At 41.3% G+C, this 16130-nt stretch overlaps 1 protein-coding gene across 3 annotated transcripts; it reads left to right on the top strand.

Annotated features, from left to right (window-relative positions):
- Nucleotides 1-1591: 1591 nt before the first annotated feature.
- On the top strand, nucleotides 1592-16103 carry LOC116399295 (protein transport protein sec31). Of its 3 annotated transcripts, none has more exons than XM_031876349.1 (14): nucleotides 1592-1816; nucleotides 6022-6067; nucleotides 6940-7087; nucleotides 7207-7264; nucleotides 8159-8240; nucleotides 8605-8720; nucleotides 9664-9832; nucleotides 12186-12316; nucleotides 12718-12801; nucleotides 13025-13054; nucleotides 13275-13343; nucleotides 13538-13708; nucleotides 14373-14474; nucleotides 15976-16103. In XM_031876349.1, exons 2-14 carry the CDS (start codon nucleotides 6022-6024, stop codon nucleotides 16087-16089), a joined length of 1320 nt encoding a protein of 439 aa, XP_031732209.1. In that variant the 5' UTR covers nucleotides 1592-1816; the 3' UTR covers nucleotides 16090-16103. The 3 variants fall into 3 exon arrangements, with proteins under 3 accessions (XP_031732209.1, XP_031732207.1, XP_031732208.1); XM_031876347.1 differs by lacking the exon at nucleotides 1592-1816 and adding an exon at nucleotides 1830-2804; XM_031876348.1 differs by lacking the exon at nucleotides 1592-1816 and adding an exon at nucleotides 1830-2768.
- The last annotated feature ends 27 nt before the right edge of the window (nucleotides 16104-16130 follow it).

Raw genomic sequence — 16130 nt, forward strand, 5'->3', positions numbered from 1 at the left:
CTCTCTGTCCACATTTCTCTTCTTAGAGAACGTCATGTGAAATAACTTCTCTGACTCACGTACTCCGACTGTTGGGTCTCTCTCACGTGTGTGTGCAAATGTCACTGGATTTGCGACATTTATAGGAATACACATACAGTATATGATTTACAACGCATGTAATTGGTCTGTGTGTTTCCTGGATCGCTGAACGAGTGCCGTAAAGGCTGGAAAAGCTGTGCCGGTAAAAATAAAAGTACTCTGTTAGAATTTATTAATTATCAATTATCGGTTTTAGGTACGGGTCCGCATACAACGGCTTTTGGGTCTTATATTTCCACAAACCTAAATGTTACTCAGCATAACACCATATTTAATACTAAAAAGTTGTAACGAAACAATAATATGAGCGACGGGGGCTCCCTCTGTGATTAACTTAAGTTTAAAAGCATTCCTAGTATGTTTAATAGCACCCCTAGTGGTGGATATTATATGTGACAGTATATTTACTTATAGAAGTTTTAAACCAAAAAGCATAGTCACTGAAAGTATTGAACACTGTAAGTACAGTCACTGAGTGTATTAAACACTGTGAAGAAGATTTGCTGAAATGTACTGAACCGTGAATGAGATTAGGTGAGTGAGGGTTTTGCAGGAGACGACATATATGGAATAGATGAGCCAGCAGAGACACTGACATCTGGAAGGAAACAGGAAGTGGTCAGCGAGGAGGACTGACCATCGGGTCATAGGCCACGGAGGAGCCTATCGGATTTCAGCCAATCACTGAGCTGGTCGATGGAGTGAAGAATGTGAAACATGAGATATTTCAGGAACTTTGGATGGACAATAGGACTGTGAATTGTCTCTTATGACTGAGTTAAATCACCAAAAGGTGTACTGAATAAATAGCAAAACATGACATTGTAAAGAGCATACACAATAGTGTAATAATAGTATAATTATTCTGAGGCAATGTGGAATCATTCATTTTTGAAGCCACAGAGTGGCACTGCCTTCCAAGTAATTAAATTGCATTTAAGGTTCCAGCAGCTGAGCTATATGCTTGAGACTCGCTGTTGTTTTTCATTCTCTAAATTGTATTTTGCTAACACACTTCTGCCCGCATCGCCACAGCGAAGCGCCTTTCTGAACGACAGAGGACAACTAAGTGGACATGTACAATATCCGCATTACTTATCAACATACTGTAATACTACGATACAAAGGATACTGCAGCAATCTTGTAATGTGTTTAGCTGCAACATTTGACTGATTAAAATACTTTATAATGATATATAACATCTAACATTTACAAAAGTCACCAGTAATAGTTACCTTATTTAGAATTGCATATTGTTTTCATTGTAAGACTGGTGAGGGGATGAAGGGACCTTTGAAGACATCGTCACTGAAGCGCATGCTCACTTCTTATCTCATAATTATGACTTTCTATCTCATAATTATGACTTTCTATCTCATAATTATGACTTTCTATTTCATAAATGTCGACTTTCTATCTTCTTCTTTTTTCATCTAATTTATTTTTACTTTTTTTTGCTGGCGGAAGTGGGGCTTCCATAGGAATGGGCTTCTATAGAAATGAGCTTGCATAATAAAGCTTCCAGGTTATAACGATCGTGTTTCGGCATGATTTACCTTCTGGCACATTCATGATATTTCCGACAGTATCGTGAAGGCAACACGTCTTGGCCACTCGTCTCCACTCGCTGGTCTGACTGGTTAGTCGGATACAGCGCTGCGTCTCTGATATACCAACCCCATCAATGTGCTTTGAGCTCTGAATAGACAAGACTAAGACTATCGAGACAATACGGTGAGTGAGACTCTTCAATGGGAGGGTGCGGCTTTGCAACACGCTGAATTCGACAGAGACATGGTGTGTTTCTCCTATAAACGTCCACTGGTGACTCGTATTAAGACACAGGCGCGTTTTGGCCACATATCCATATGTGACTGGCTATTCAACAAGATGAGTATGACCAGTATGATCGGTGAAAACTAATTTGCTTCTCAGGCATTCACAAAATTTGGAACCGTATCGGGGGTAAATGGAAACAGTCGGGGTGTGTTTTTGTGTGATGTTTGTTGTGCTTTTTACGAGCCTGCCGTGACTACAGGCTGAGCGGCAGGATATGTGTCCGGCACTCAACAGGAGCTTTAAAACCAGAGCCTGCTAAGGTAGTCGAATGTGATTTGAGCTCGTTTTAAAAGGCGCGTGAAGTCATTTTTCTCCTTCCCGTGGGGCGCGCGCTCGGGATGAGGACTTCATAGGTTTTGGATAACCGAACGTTTCTTTTTTTTTTTTTTCTCTCCTTGCACGCGGGCCACACCTCTTCGCTCTATTCATCCCAGTAAATGAGTAAACACATCATCATCATTGCATATATATGTATGTATCCTTTTCTCTAAACGTTGGACATTGCAGATACGACGGTTAAAGGCGGCGAACGAAAGGCAGCCGAAGACCCTCCGTGTTTTTGTTCCGTTCATGTTTATCAGACACAACGTGAGGCCTCACAGGGAGGGGACGGCACACGCCTCTGCTCAGGGCTGGGGCCTGTGAGACCTTCATGTACTGTCGGAAAAAACGGGGGAGGGGGTCCTTTTAACGCATGAACTTGTGGTGCAAAGGATCATGAAACTCAATGTTCGGATCGGATCACTATGGAAGCCCATTTAAAGCAAGAAGCAGCTCTGGAGTAGAACGAATAAAACCGATGTGGCTGAGGTGGCAACCTTCATTGAACAGAAACTGGAAACATCTGGTCTGTGTCATGATTACAGATGGATCCAGCAAAAGTGTTGGTGCATTTTTTTAATTAAATTTTTTTTCCTTTTTGTCCGACAGAAAAAAAACAAAAAAAAACTTCATTTTTTTCTGCGGAAATGGGCTTTAATAGATCACAGATCGGATCAGTACAAAAGAAAAAAGAGAGCAAGTATAACTTTTTAGGGAGTTTTTTTTATCGCAATTGTCGATCACCATTTCTTCCAGCCTATTGTTCATATAGTATTGTTTTCATTCCGGGCTACAGTTTGTCCTTCATCTAAATCACATGGTCTGTACAGAGCTGCGTAATTTAAGGAATATTATTGATGCAGTTTTTGCTAAATTAGGATCCAGCACTCCTCAGAATAGAAAGGCAGCTGCTGAGCTGCAAACAGGTGCAGAGTGAGCGCACACAGCCCGACTAGACTAAAGACAAGTCCTCTCTCTGTTTGAAATGATCACATTTAAACGCACACGATAGCTTTGCCGGTTATCTAGACAGATAACAGAGGAAAAGACTAATTTAAAGCATTAACTTCAAAAAACAACAACCAGGCCAGCTGTTATTAAAGACCTCCATGAAAGAAATGAGTGGAGAAGAAATGAATAGATGAGTCCAGTGCCTTTTCAAGCTGTGCTCTTATCTTATCTCTTCAGTGTCGCGTGTGAATGTTTGAACACGGTGGTTTATTGGCGACCATTCAGAGTAGAGGTTTGAGAGATAAGGAGGTTCCATCGGCATCCTGCATAGCAGCAATATGAGGAGAAACAGTGTGTGGATGTGTCCATGACAGCTAATATTTATCCAGACTTCAGATTAAACCCTGATCCACAGCAAGTTTTGACAATATAATATGTAATATGTTCCCGCAGGAAATGTTACAAAAATTAAGAATACTTTTATTATGCACACTAAAAAAACGTTTTCTCTTTTTGTTCTTTTGTGTGCAGTTGATGTACACTGTTTTCCCACAATGCAATGCACATAGATAATGGAGGAGCTGCTTCCTCCTAAAACAGGAGATCTTGGAAAACAGCTATAAAACCTTTAGAAAAAGACATCTGCCTGCTACTTGTAAAGCTCAATTGGCAATCAGCTGCCAAAGTAGCAGTTTGATTGATGAGTTTGTATTTGATCCCTGTCGAGTCTGAATGAAGCGTGTTTCGATGATCAGCGAGGTAAAACTGCTGTTTCTGTCAATGGAGTCTGGTAGCTTTGAAGAGAGCATATTAACTGAATGTTTTTCATGTTAATAAGTCATATTAATTGTCCAAAATCCCTGTTGATTTTGTTCATTATAGTTTCACTTTGACCTGTATCACCTATAAAAGGGGCATCAATTAGCGTGTCCACCTGGTGTGTTTTTACATCATTATTCTCCTTTTCACTGAAAAACATATTAAAATGATCACGGTGGGATCTGTAGCAAACAAAGATGTTTTTCTTTATCATCCAGTAATCTAAAATGGTATTTCGCCTGAAACAAAATATTGTGCCTATATTGCGATTTTGATTAATTGTGCAGCCCTATCAGAATGGATCCTGGATCAACTACAGTCTGTTACAATATTACTGGGGGGATTAACTCTTCTTTGTTTTACAAAAGGATTACAGAAACGTATGGAGACTGAAATGCATATTTCTCTTGCTTTACCATCCCAGCAAAGATCTGCTGCATGTCACGCTAACGCTTTTGAAGTCACACCAATGGTTGGTCGAGTTGGGAGTTTCTTACTAGTGTTTCTACTGATCAGGCCTTTTCCTCCAGTATCAATCATCTGATCCACTTCCTCATTTCACATGCGGTTGTTGTTGCTGCTCAACACGTTTGTCACCAACCTCGCAAACCTTGACCCTGAAAGCCTCATTTGAAAAATATAGAGGGAGCTCTAAAATAATGGTGTTTTTCTGTATAAATTCATATTTTGCCGTACCCTTGTTTCACATGTGATCTTTCAATCCTTTGTTTGTAGGGTGTTGACACAGTTTGATGCATGTTTTATAAGAAATTAACAGTGATGTTGTGAAGTGGTAGTAAATGTACCATGTGGGTTTCAGCTGGTTCATGAATACGCTTTTTACATTTTTTTTTTATCCCTGTTAAAGTTTTTTTGGGGAGTTTTTCTTTTTCTGATGCGAGGGTTCAAGGACAGAGGATGTCTGATAATGACTTTGAGTTTTCCTTTACTGCCATCATGAAGTAGACATTTCAATTCAATTATTTTTTATAGCTCAAAATCACAAATAACAACATTGGCCCCTCAGAGGGATTTACCAGTTGTACAGTATGCAACTCTTTCTGTTATTGGATCCTCGCATCGGAAAAGGAAAAACTCACCCAAAAGATGGAAGAAACCTCAGAGAGAGAGAGAGAGAGAGAGCAACAGAGGAGGATCCCTCTCCCAGGATGGACAGAAGTGTGATAGATGTCATGTTGACAGAAAATAGACATAACTGTTACAACATCGTCAATCCATATGACATACATAATACATATGAGCGTAGAGATAGCAGTAGTAGCACCAATACTAGTAGAGTGATAACAGAAAAGGGATGACTTTTAATAATAATAGCAGCAATGGATTTAATATATTAATAATAATGGCAATAAAAGCAGTAATAGTAATAGAAATGTGACTATTCATAACAATAATAGTAGCAGTGGGCGTCAGGCACGACCACGGTAAAATCACAATCCACATTCCTGTTTTTTTATTATATATTATATATATTATAACATTTTTGGTTTGATTGCTGTGAAATGAAGTACACCCTCTCTGCATTTTCATGTTTATCAGGTCAGCAATTTAAATTTTGCCAAATATTATATGACCAAGTACCTGCAAAACCTGCGACATTCCCATGAGCCTCAGCTGTACTTAGTGTTCAGCGTTAATTAGCAAATGTTAGCATGCTAACACGCTAAACTACAATGTAAACAGGGACAATTTTATAGCTGCTAAAAATCAGCATGTGTACCATTGTGAGCATGTTAGCGGGCTGATGTTAGCGTTTAGCTCACAGAGCTGCAGCACAGCTGTTCACTCTTAAGTCTTGTTCTATAATAATGCTGAGTCAAATAATGAGATGAACCCACAGAGAATGTTCTAGATCAGGCCCTTTGTAGCCTCTTTTCACTGATTGTTAAAGTTTCACAGCACATTTATTGTCAGTTCCGTTAAAGTGAACCAAGTGAAGTCTACTTGTGATTAGCTTCAATGTAATCTCTTCTGTGTCTCGTCTGCAGATGATGTGGTGTGTTGTGATCCTGCTGGCCACTGCTCTCAGTGTGGGTGAGTAGCATCTCTTTTCTGCCCTGCTGTCTTTGAAAGGTGTGATCTCAGTCTCAGTCCACGCCTGAAAATCAATATCACATGACTATTCACTTGCACTGGGCCAGTATAAACAGGAAGTAGATTGGTTTCTTAGTTACAGAAAATACGACGTATTATAATAAATCAAAATAAATCAGAGTTTTACTAGATTATTTGTCAATAAATTTGGCCAACACACGTCTCTCACTCGGTTTTGTTGTTGTCTGTTCTCACACTCTCTGTCGTACTGGAGAGCATGCTTTTGTTATGCTTTTGTTCGTTTACAGTTTCTTTGTGAACTTCACAATAGTTGTGCAGAACAAAAAAAAAGCATTAATAAGAAAAGTAAAGTATCCACATGGAAATCAACCGCAACAACACTGGCAGCAACTTTCAGCTTCACTTGCTCAACTCATATGCACCTATACGTTACATGTAGCCCCGCGGGCCTCGTGGCAATAACGCAGAGCGGTTGTTGGTGGACACAAACACAACTCCAAAAGAAAGATCATGTTGCATCTTGCAACAACATGCATCTTCTGCTATTAGGAGTCAAAGATGTCTGTTGTAAAAACAGGTCAGTAAAAGCCACTAAATGTAGTATTTGACTAGAAAGGACAGTTTTCACTAGAATTGTCAGATTTCTATATACACTATTTGATGGATGTGCATTGTTGCGTACACTTCCCTTAGCAGTTTGAGATGATCACATTGTATATTGCAATTTGTGTGTCATAATTTAGAAATATTAACTGCGAATGTTTTCTTTAGTTTCACATATTCTTTTCAACACCATGTTTTAGCAGCGTGCACACTGCCTCGTTTTCTTTCTCCCCCTGCTTTGGTTTCAGACTCCTATCTTGTCCATGATATCCATGAGCGTTTGGCCCACGGTCGGCAGCTGAAGATCCACCTGCCTAAGGGTGCGGACAGGCTGGAGTTCACTCCAGCTGATCACCCTGCCAAGACCCTTACGTACTGGGAGAAGGGCCGAATCAGGTCAGAATCATTCGGGGACAAGCCCGTGTTCTGACATGATGGTCATGGAGGGAAGCTGAAAGTTGCTTCCAGTGTTGTTGCAGTTGATTTCTATGTGGCTATTTGTTTCTGTCCTACAGGATGACCAAAGGCAGGGTGTCGGGTACAGGCACTGACCGACGCTGGTACATTGACAAGGTAACCAAAGTATATTTGTATTAAGTCTGAATCAATGAATTAAATCTAAAGTCTACATTTGATGTAATAAGTCACTTTAACTCGTAGCTTTGTCTTTAACTGGGCTGGCACAGCTTCTATTTATGCTTCCTTTCTTATTCTACTTGTATATACCTTTTGATTATTGAGGCGGCTGTGGCTCAGTTCTTCCACTAATAGGAAGATCTACTGTTTGATCACCAGATCAAACACGATACTGCATCCGAAATTGCTGTGCCATCGGTGTGTGATTGTGTGTGTACGTGTGTGTGGGTGTGGGTGTGTGTGTGTGTGTGTGTGTGTATGTGTGTGTGTGTGTGTGTGTGTGTAAATGAGGATCCGTTTACATCCTAACGAGCAGGTTGGACAACATCCTCTGCCATTAGTGTATGGAAGTGTGTGTGTGTGTGCAAACTTATATTATCTTCTCCTATCTTATTGTAAAGGAACAGTGTGTAGGATTTTGGCGGATTTACTGGCAGTAATGGAATATAATATTCATATCTAGGCTTTCATTAGTGAATGATGACCTATAACTAAGAAATGTTTATATCTACATAGCTCCTCTCCACCATGTTGCACCTCTATTTTTCTACAGTAGCCTAGTAGAGACAAACGCAGACTGGCTCTAGCGAGTTGCTACAGAAGGCCACATTCTTTTAGTGAGCACGGAAATTTGTCTTGGGCCACTGAAAGACTTCCTCATCAACTGTCCTCCGCGTTAGAGGAAGTACGTACTCATTAACTCTTGTTGAAGTGCGATAATAGATTCTCGTGGATGTTGTACAGTACACACAAAACACCTGCTTGTGTGTGACCAGAGATTCTAGGTTTCCACAGTGTATTGATGTACTCTGTATATGTTTTTTTTGTTAGGTGACCTATGAGGACCAGGGGACGTACACCCAGAAAGACTACTGGAATAAAGAAATCTCCTCCGTCAAAGTAGCCGTCACACGTGAGTTAGCTCAGCCCTATTTTAGCTTTGGTTGCTGTAACTTATGTTTGTTTGTGAACACAGCTTTAAAGTGAGTGTAAGTAACATTTTCAAAAGATTGTGTCGGTAAAACCCGGAATGAATTACTTTGAGCAAGGCGGTATTTCTTTTTTTTTTAGAAAACCCACCGTGATTATTTCACAACACCTTTCTCTCTTTATATCATCATCAGAAAACAGTGGTGATGAGGGGGACACCTTGTACTATAAAGACCGACTTCTCTTTCTTTTTTTTAAGCTTGGTTACCATCTGTTACAAATACAGCTCCATATTTTGACTTTCTTTCTCGATATCTGTTTCTTTATTCTTCTCCTCTCCGTTCCAGCCAGACACAACTATGCCAAGTGTGTAGCAGGACAGAGTCTTTACATCCAGCTGGAGGGCATTGACCTGAGCGACGCGTCCCTCTCCTTCTCTGGGGAGAATGTCAACGTTACACTGGTGAGATAGATGGATGAAAGGATGGATGGATGGATGGATAAAAATGAGCAGAGGGATGGAAGCATTCAATATCTGGGGATTCATTGTTAAAGTTGCAGAAGTAGGGGGTTCAATTTGTTTCACAACCCCTGTTTTCATCTCTCAGCATTTGTGTACTCAAATATTGTTCTCATATTTGTATATATCTAACATATATACAAACAGCTAAGTAGGATTTCCCCCCCCCTTTAGCTTGCCTGCCTATGTGTAAGCATATACAGTATATACAGTGTGTATATTCCACAGAAGACTATATAGAACCCATTAATGGCCTTCTGGTCGATCTGCACATCTGCTCCCTCAGCAGTACAAAACAACACTGGGTAGTGTTCATTCTTTTTCTTTAAATGCAGTAAATACAGTATGTACTCAGCTTAGTATTTCACATTACTGTGTAGTACATTACTAGAAGAGAGCCATTCAAATTGACAGGGAAACATCAAAGCTAAATTAGAACAACAATTCTTGACAAGTGATGTACAAGAGGAAAAGTGACACCTAGTGGCCAAAGTAAACTAGTGCATGGGGTGGAGTGACTTAACAGAGACAGCAAAACAATGATAACATTAAACAAAGGGAGACACATACCTGCAGAAGACAATATACAACACATGATTTGCCCTCTGGTCTCTCTCTCCCATCACATCTGCTAATTAACAATTTACAAAAGAAATGAACAGAACGAGGAAATAGAAGCCAAAATCTCTGCGGCCACACTGTGAGGGGAAGACGGGGCTACGGAAAATTAGGAGGTGCCAAAGAGGTGGAACGTTAATAAAAATACAATTTACAAATTGGAAACATACTTACACATTTGATTTACATTTTCAGAGCTGGAAAGAAATGAGTTGTGATTCAGAGGGAAATGCAGAGTGATGCTCTGACAGACGTTTGTCTCCCTCAGGTGCACGACGGTGCTCAGGTGTCCCAGGACCTGCCGAATTATTGGGACCGGGTTCACACCCAATCCACGAAAATCGAGATCACGAACATGAACTACAGTGATGTGGGACATTACACCCTAATAGACCGGAGAGACCGGGTGGTGTCTGTCACCAGGATGGACCTGACAGGTGGGTCCCCATGTGCCGTACATTTTCTAAATGGGCTTTAATTAGCTCAAGTGCAGAGGGTACCCGTCCTTTATTTGAAGCAGGCTTGTATTACAGACAGGCCTTTATTCCTCTCTCATTCTGTTCGACAAGCATGTTTGGTCATATTTTAGTATGAAGCCTCCTTGTTTGATCTGCTCCAGTTTGCCCTGCTACATTTCTGTTTCTGGATTATGCCGTTAATACATACTCAACACTTCCCGTATCCATTTCAAATAAAGAGCCATTTAGCGTTTCAGTGGACAAAATCCATTCACTTCTTAGCTAAGCTTTTGTTGTGGAACATTTATAGGACCGGCTTGTGGAAAAGTCAGCGAGGCTAACTATTTATATCATGCAGCAAATAAACACAACAATGTCAACAAAAGTTCTTAAAACTTGCAGCTTCATGCAATTTGCACCAAAAAAAAAAGAAGCACTTTCTGATAGTTGACCGCATTTACAAGTTTTTATTTCTCATGTGCACAACATCTACAGTAGAGGAGTCATTGGTAATGGAAGTATTTTTCTCCAGCTCCCTCCAAAAATGTGTTGGGGACGCAGATATTAAAGATAATTATGAATATATAAATACAATTTGTAATATTATTATAATTCTCAAAACAGAGCATCACAATGGTGTTGGTGCAGTAATACCAAAGGCATTATAATGGATATCAAAAGTAATTAATTATCAAAAATGTTTCATACTTACATCCAATAATATCATTTAATTTACTCTAAAATCACCTTGGAGCACCACCTTTCTTAACAAAAGGAAATAGCCAATTAATATAGTTGTATGAAATAGTCTCAAAGTAGACCAACCTATCAATGAATGGAAGGGTGGAGCCATGTCTGTATTCAACAACATTAACTCACTGACTCGATTAAATCAAAGGCTGCATTTTCAGTCTAAAGCCAGAGCTTTGCTGCGTCATGTGTCAAACTTACCTGTGAGTGACCGCTGCCCAGCTCATCACAGAAAATGATTACGTTACACAGCACCTGGTATCAATCAGCATTGATCATAGTGCAAAGTTCATGTGCGAGTCCACAGGGATATGGAGAGACACGGTTAGACCTTGTCCAAGTGACAGAGAGTTACCAACATTGGTGTCCGTGCGGTTGGACGCAATCAGAGGGTCAGATGGGGAACATGCAAGCCAGATGGAGGGAGGGGCTGGCTATACAATAAGGCGAGTCAGCAATTACGTTATGATGACCAGGTATTATGGCTGGGCAATATGGCCAAAATGTTCAACGGTCATTCCATATCTCGATAACAATGTATGTTACATTATTGCATATTTTCTGGTAATTCAATTAATAAATACTCTATATGATAAAACCACATGGTTTTGTATTTGCTTATATTAGATATAGTATTTTCTCCTTCATTTCATCCTTAAGTGCAAAATAATCAGATTTTCGGAGAAATTTGAGTTAGTATATGCTTATTATAATCAATTTGTCATTATATCACGTTATGATCATCTTAAAAGACTATGAATTATCATATTGAATTATGGCCTAGCAGACAAGGTTGTTGGAATGAATGACAATTGTCGTGGGGGGGGGGTGTTGACAAAGGGGTATTTATGGCTGAAAATAGCTGAAGGTTGGTAGGTCGATTATTAGAGAACTATTTTCCGTCCTTATAAACCCCCAAAACCAACTGTGTTTAGGCCGTAAATCGTGGATGGGTTCAAGGGAACTAGTAATGGCCTTTTTGAACTGTTCAAAATGGTTATTTGGAGTTGACTGAGAACCTGACATCACAGTGGTGTTAACAGAAATAGGGAGACGTTGGTGAAATGAGGGGATCGAATGAGAAACTGGCAAAACAGGTGCCTGTAACGGAATCGGAAAGAGAATGTTGAGATGAGGTTGTTAGCTGAAGGTTTAACTGGCAACCCAGTGCCGGTACCAGAAATAGCATGAGGTTGCTGAAGTGAGACGAGAACAGCCGAATGACTAACTGCCAACCAGTATTCACAATGAAAGCAGCGGGAAGTTTCTGAAGTGGGAGGAGAAAAGCCAAATGAGTAACTGGTGCCCCCGGTGCTGGTGACTGTAAACAGCATGCCAAAATGAAGAGAGAATAACGAAACAGGTTATCTGGCAACCCATTGCTGGTGCTGAATTGTGGGCGGAAATGGCAGAATATGTACTGTCGCACACACATTTTTTCAGAAAAGATAGTCATGGGTACCTTTCAGATAGGGTAGATATTTATGGACCTGCCTTTACTGCTCTTGGATAAAAAGAATGTCCTATATCTATAATGTCACAGGTACAGTCCTAATCACACACACACTCTTCTCCACTGCAGACCATCGTGAGGACTCTGATGGAAACCCTCTCTTGGCTCTGCTCTTACTGCTCGGCATCCCTGCTGGGGTTTGCTGCTGCTGTCGGAAGAAGATTTTCAAAAAGAAACCCTCCACCGCTGCACCGCTACAGGTACTAACAGTAGTCACAGCAAGTACGACTCTATCTGGAGACACGCTTTGTAATGTGAGGGTTTCCTGCTTTCTTTCTTAGACAAGTGTGGACTGAATATCTCGTCGGGTTTTGGGGTTGTTTGTTTGAACAACAGAAGTTATTGGATTTTTCTCTAGTTTCTGACATTTAAAATACTTTTATTTAATCAAAGAAAATATTCAACAAATGATCGATCCGAAACAATGATTTGCTTCATCGTGTCTCTCTCTCTGTCTCTCTTTGTGTCTCTCTCTGTCTCTCTCTGTCTCTGTCTCTCTCTCTCTATCTCTCTCTCTCTCTCTCTCTCTCTCTCTCTCTCTGTCTCTCTCTCTCTCTCTCTCTCTCTCTCTCTCTCTCTCTCTCTCTCTCTCTCTCTCCAGTCCACACCAGTTGCAGTCCATCCTCCTCCCGGTGGTCCTGTGGGACCTTGTCCTTCTTACAACACTCCTGGACAACCGGGAGTGGTGAGATTATACTTACACTTTTTTTTTATGAATTCATGGATGTTCTTACTTCATAAACATGTCCTTATATTCACTTCAATTCAATACAACTTTATTAGTCCACAAAGGCTATATGTTGTGTGTGTTCGGCGTGTTTATACTGATGTCTCTGCGTGAATCTGGGGTTGATTTCTTGATGTTTATTTACCAAATTAAAGAATGTGTGTGTTTATTCTGTTTGCAGGCGTACTACCACGGCCCAGACCCTAACATGGTACATAAGACAGTACATAATACACAGAGTATATATCTATTTACACAATCGTTATGCAACCTATAACTCGTGTATTGATTGTGTAATGCTGAACTAAGACAAATGTTTTTCTTCTTGTGTACATGTCTCTGTGTGTGTGTGTGTGTGTGTGTGTGTCTCTGTGTGTGTGTGTGGGTGTGTGTGTGTGTGTGTGCGTGTGTGTGTGTGTATTCCTGTTTAGGATCCTACATTCCATCCTCCCCCTCCAACCGCTGGCCCAGGAGCGTGGAACGGCCCCCCACCATCAACAGTTAGTATCACACTAAGCATGGATAAACTTGGTCAACAGTGGACTATTAGTTGTAATCAGTTTTCATTCAGGGGTGATTTTTTTTTTTGTTGCTTTTTAGTAGTTTGTCTTTTCCCTGACTTTCCAGATTTCCTGTTTTCCTGCTTCCTCCCTCACTATTTCACAATCTAATTCCTGATTGTCTCTGTCTGCAGGGGTATAACCCTGGCTACCCACCCCAGAACCCTGGCTACCCACCCCAGAACCCTGGCTACCCTCCCCAGAACCCTGGCTACCCTCTCGCTGGTCCAGCTGGTCCTGCCCAGCCTCCACAATGGAACGGTCCACCACCAGGCGACTACCCCCTCGGACCTGCAGCTCCAATGGTATCTCTTTAACTGACTAAATTCCTAAATAGAATGCTGGTCAATTCAATATTTCACCTTGTTCTGTCCTTTTAACTGTTTACAAACTTCAAGTTCTGAAACATACCCTAGGCTTTCATCTAATAATGGACAAGTGGACAAAATGGAATCTGTTATTTTCAGCTGGGTCTTCAGTGCAGCATCAATAATGTACATCGGGTCTGCACACCGGTGTGTTTCAATGAGCAGCAGACTGTCATTTTGTGTCAATATTCACTGCGTTTAACTCGGACTGAAGTGCGTGAAGTACGAGCCTTTTCGAGTTGAACACACTGCACGACACTCGTAGCCATCTTTCCCCCGGAGGAGGCTGAAACAAAAAGACAATGTCAACTAGATGTGATGCAGGAAAACAAAAAAACAGTTCTAGTTCCTCTAGATTTATGAGTAGCACCAACCTCTGTTGCTGCATGGACAAAGGGGGAAATCTGTGATCAAGATACATCTGTTAGGTCACATACAAATGTGTTTGCTCTTGTGCAAAACTACATTGAGTCGTTCAGCAGGACACAAAGTCCTCAACAGAGGTGTCAGGGGATGAATCAAATGTTCAAAAAAGATAAAACCAATGTGTGTGTGTGTGTGTGTGTGTGTGTGTGTGTGTGTGTGTGTGTGTACTCCATAGGGCTATGCTCCAGCTCCAGTCATGTATAGCTCTGCACCACCAGCAGCTGCCAGTGAACCTGTTTCCTCACCTGCCGACCAACTGCTGCCTACCACACAACAGGTACACACACACACTGTAAGAGAGAGACAGTTCCCACCAAAAGAAAGAGATCATAGGTAACTTTCGGGATATTCTAGAAATATATATGTTATGTTGCTGAGCCCTATTTGTTCCAAGGCGCTGGCTGTTTCTAACAGAAAGAGATTTGATATTGTATCAAACAGCTTTTTGAGTAAATTAGTATAGATGTAAGAACCTAGACTTTCCCCTCCCTCAGTAATGGGGAAAAGGCAGATTTGTGCTGGGTCCTTGGCTGAGAGGAGATCCCCTGTAATGACGTAGTGAACGTGGGGGTGATATGTGACGCCCCTAAGCACCCTGTGTAGAAGCTGCAATGGTTTATCTATCCACCGGGCGGGGGGTTGAATATTTCACCTGGAGTGTGGTACGCTATAACAAATAGAATTGGCTTTAGTGTTTTCCAGTTTGGGTGTGAAAGATTAAAAACCAGGCTTTCAAATGAGTTATAATTTAGTTTAGGTTTATTAATAGGCTTGAGTCAAAGATGGCTGCTACTCCACCTCCTCGGCTGGTGCCTCGAGGAATGTGAGTATTAATATGATTTGGAGGGGTTGATTCAGTAAGACAAAATAAATCAATATGATTATCTGATGTTAAATCGTTTACTAATACAGCTTTAGATGACAGAGATCTGATATTTAAGAGTCCACATTTAATCCTCCTATTTTGTTGCACTGTTGCGTTGGTGTTAACTTTAATTAGGTTATTTTGTTTAACTCTTCTGTTTACTTTTGATTGCATTCATTTAAGCAGCCGTTGGGCAGACACAGTCTCTCTGGGTTTAGGGGGGGTAACTGCTCTAATGGAAGACTGCAGCTATGCTTCCTGGTCTGAACTCTGGGTTGTCATGGTTTAGGTCCATTAACTGGGTCAGATTTATAGATATGAGATCCGCTCCATCCAGAGCCATCAATGATGACAGGAGGCTAAACATTTCATCATTGGTCAGGTTTGGGAGGGGGCCAGAGAGAGCTACGGAGTCCCACTTTGTCTTTGATTAATTCTAGTGAGCTCCAAAGGGCGTAAGCGGAAGTCATAACTGCGGATGTGAATAACAATCTTACTGTATTTATGCTTATCTTTAGCCAACAGCATTAAATAGGATTCAATGTCGACCGGTCTGGCCACAGGAATGCATGTGACTGTGTCTCTGTGTCTCCTGGTAAACACGTCTCTCAGAACAGAGCTGCTGATGATCAGAGTTGGTTTCTCAGCGGGTCTGTCGCTGAGAGGGGAGACCTTTTTCAAATGTGAGGTGGTTGGTGGTGAACCGTAGATTTCTACTTAGATGGATGCTTCCTTCAGACAGTCACCCAGCGCGGGGGTTGCCAGGTTGGGGGGGCAAGCTCCACCCTCCCAATGCACTCGCAACTACATCTGGCAAAACATATACAAGAAATAGTGAAAGAAAAAAGGCATTGTCAAATGTGTTCAGATGAATGTGGACATAAACATTGCATTTCCCCCCCCACCTCCCCAGGCTGAAGCTGCTTCCTCTCCTGTGCCCCCCTCCTCCACCACCCTTCTCGGCTCCTCTGATGATGCCTATGAGTTCAAGATCGATGCAGGCAAAAACTCCACCAACTTCCTGTAGGGACGCTGCCCCCCCCCCCCCCCCCCCCCCCCCCCCCCCCC

This window comes from Anarrhichthys ocellatus, unplaced genomic scaffold, assembly GCF_004355925.1.
Source record: "Anarrhichthys ocellatus isolate YVR2014 unplaced genomic scaffold, GSC_Weel_1.0 scaffold107, whole genome shotgun sequence".
NCBI lineage: Eukaryota > Metazoa > Chordata > Actinopteri > Perciformes > Anarhichadidae > Anarrhichthys > Anarrhichthys ocellatus.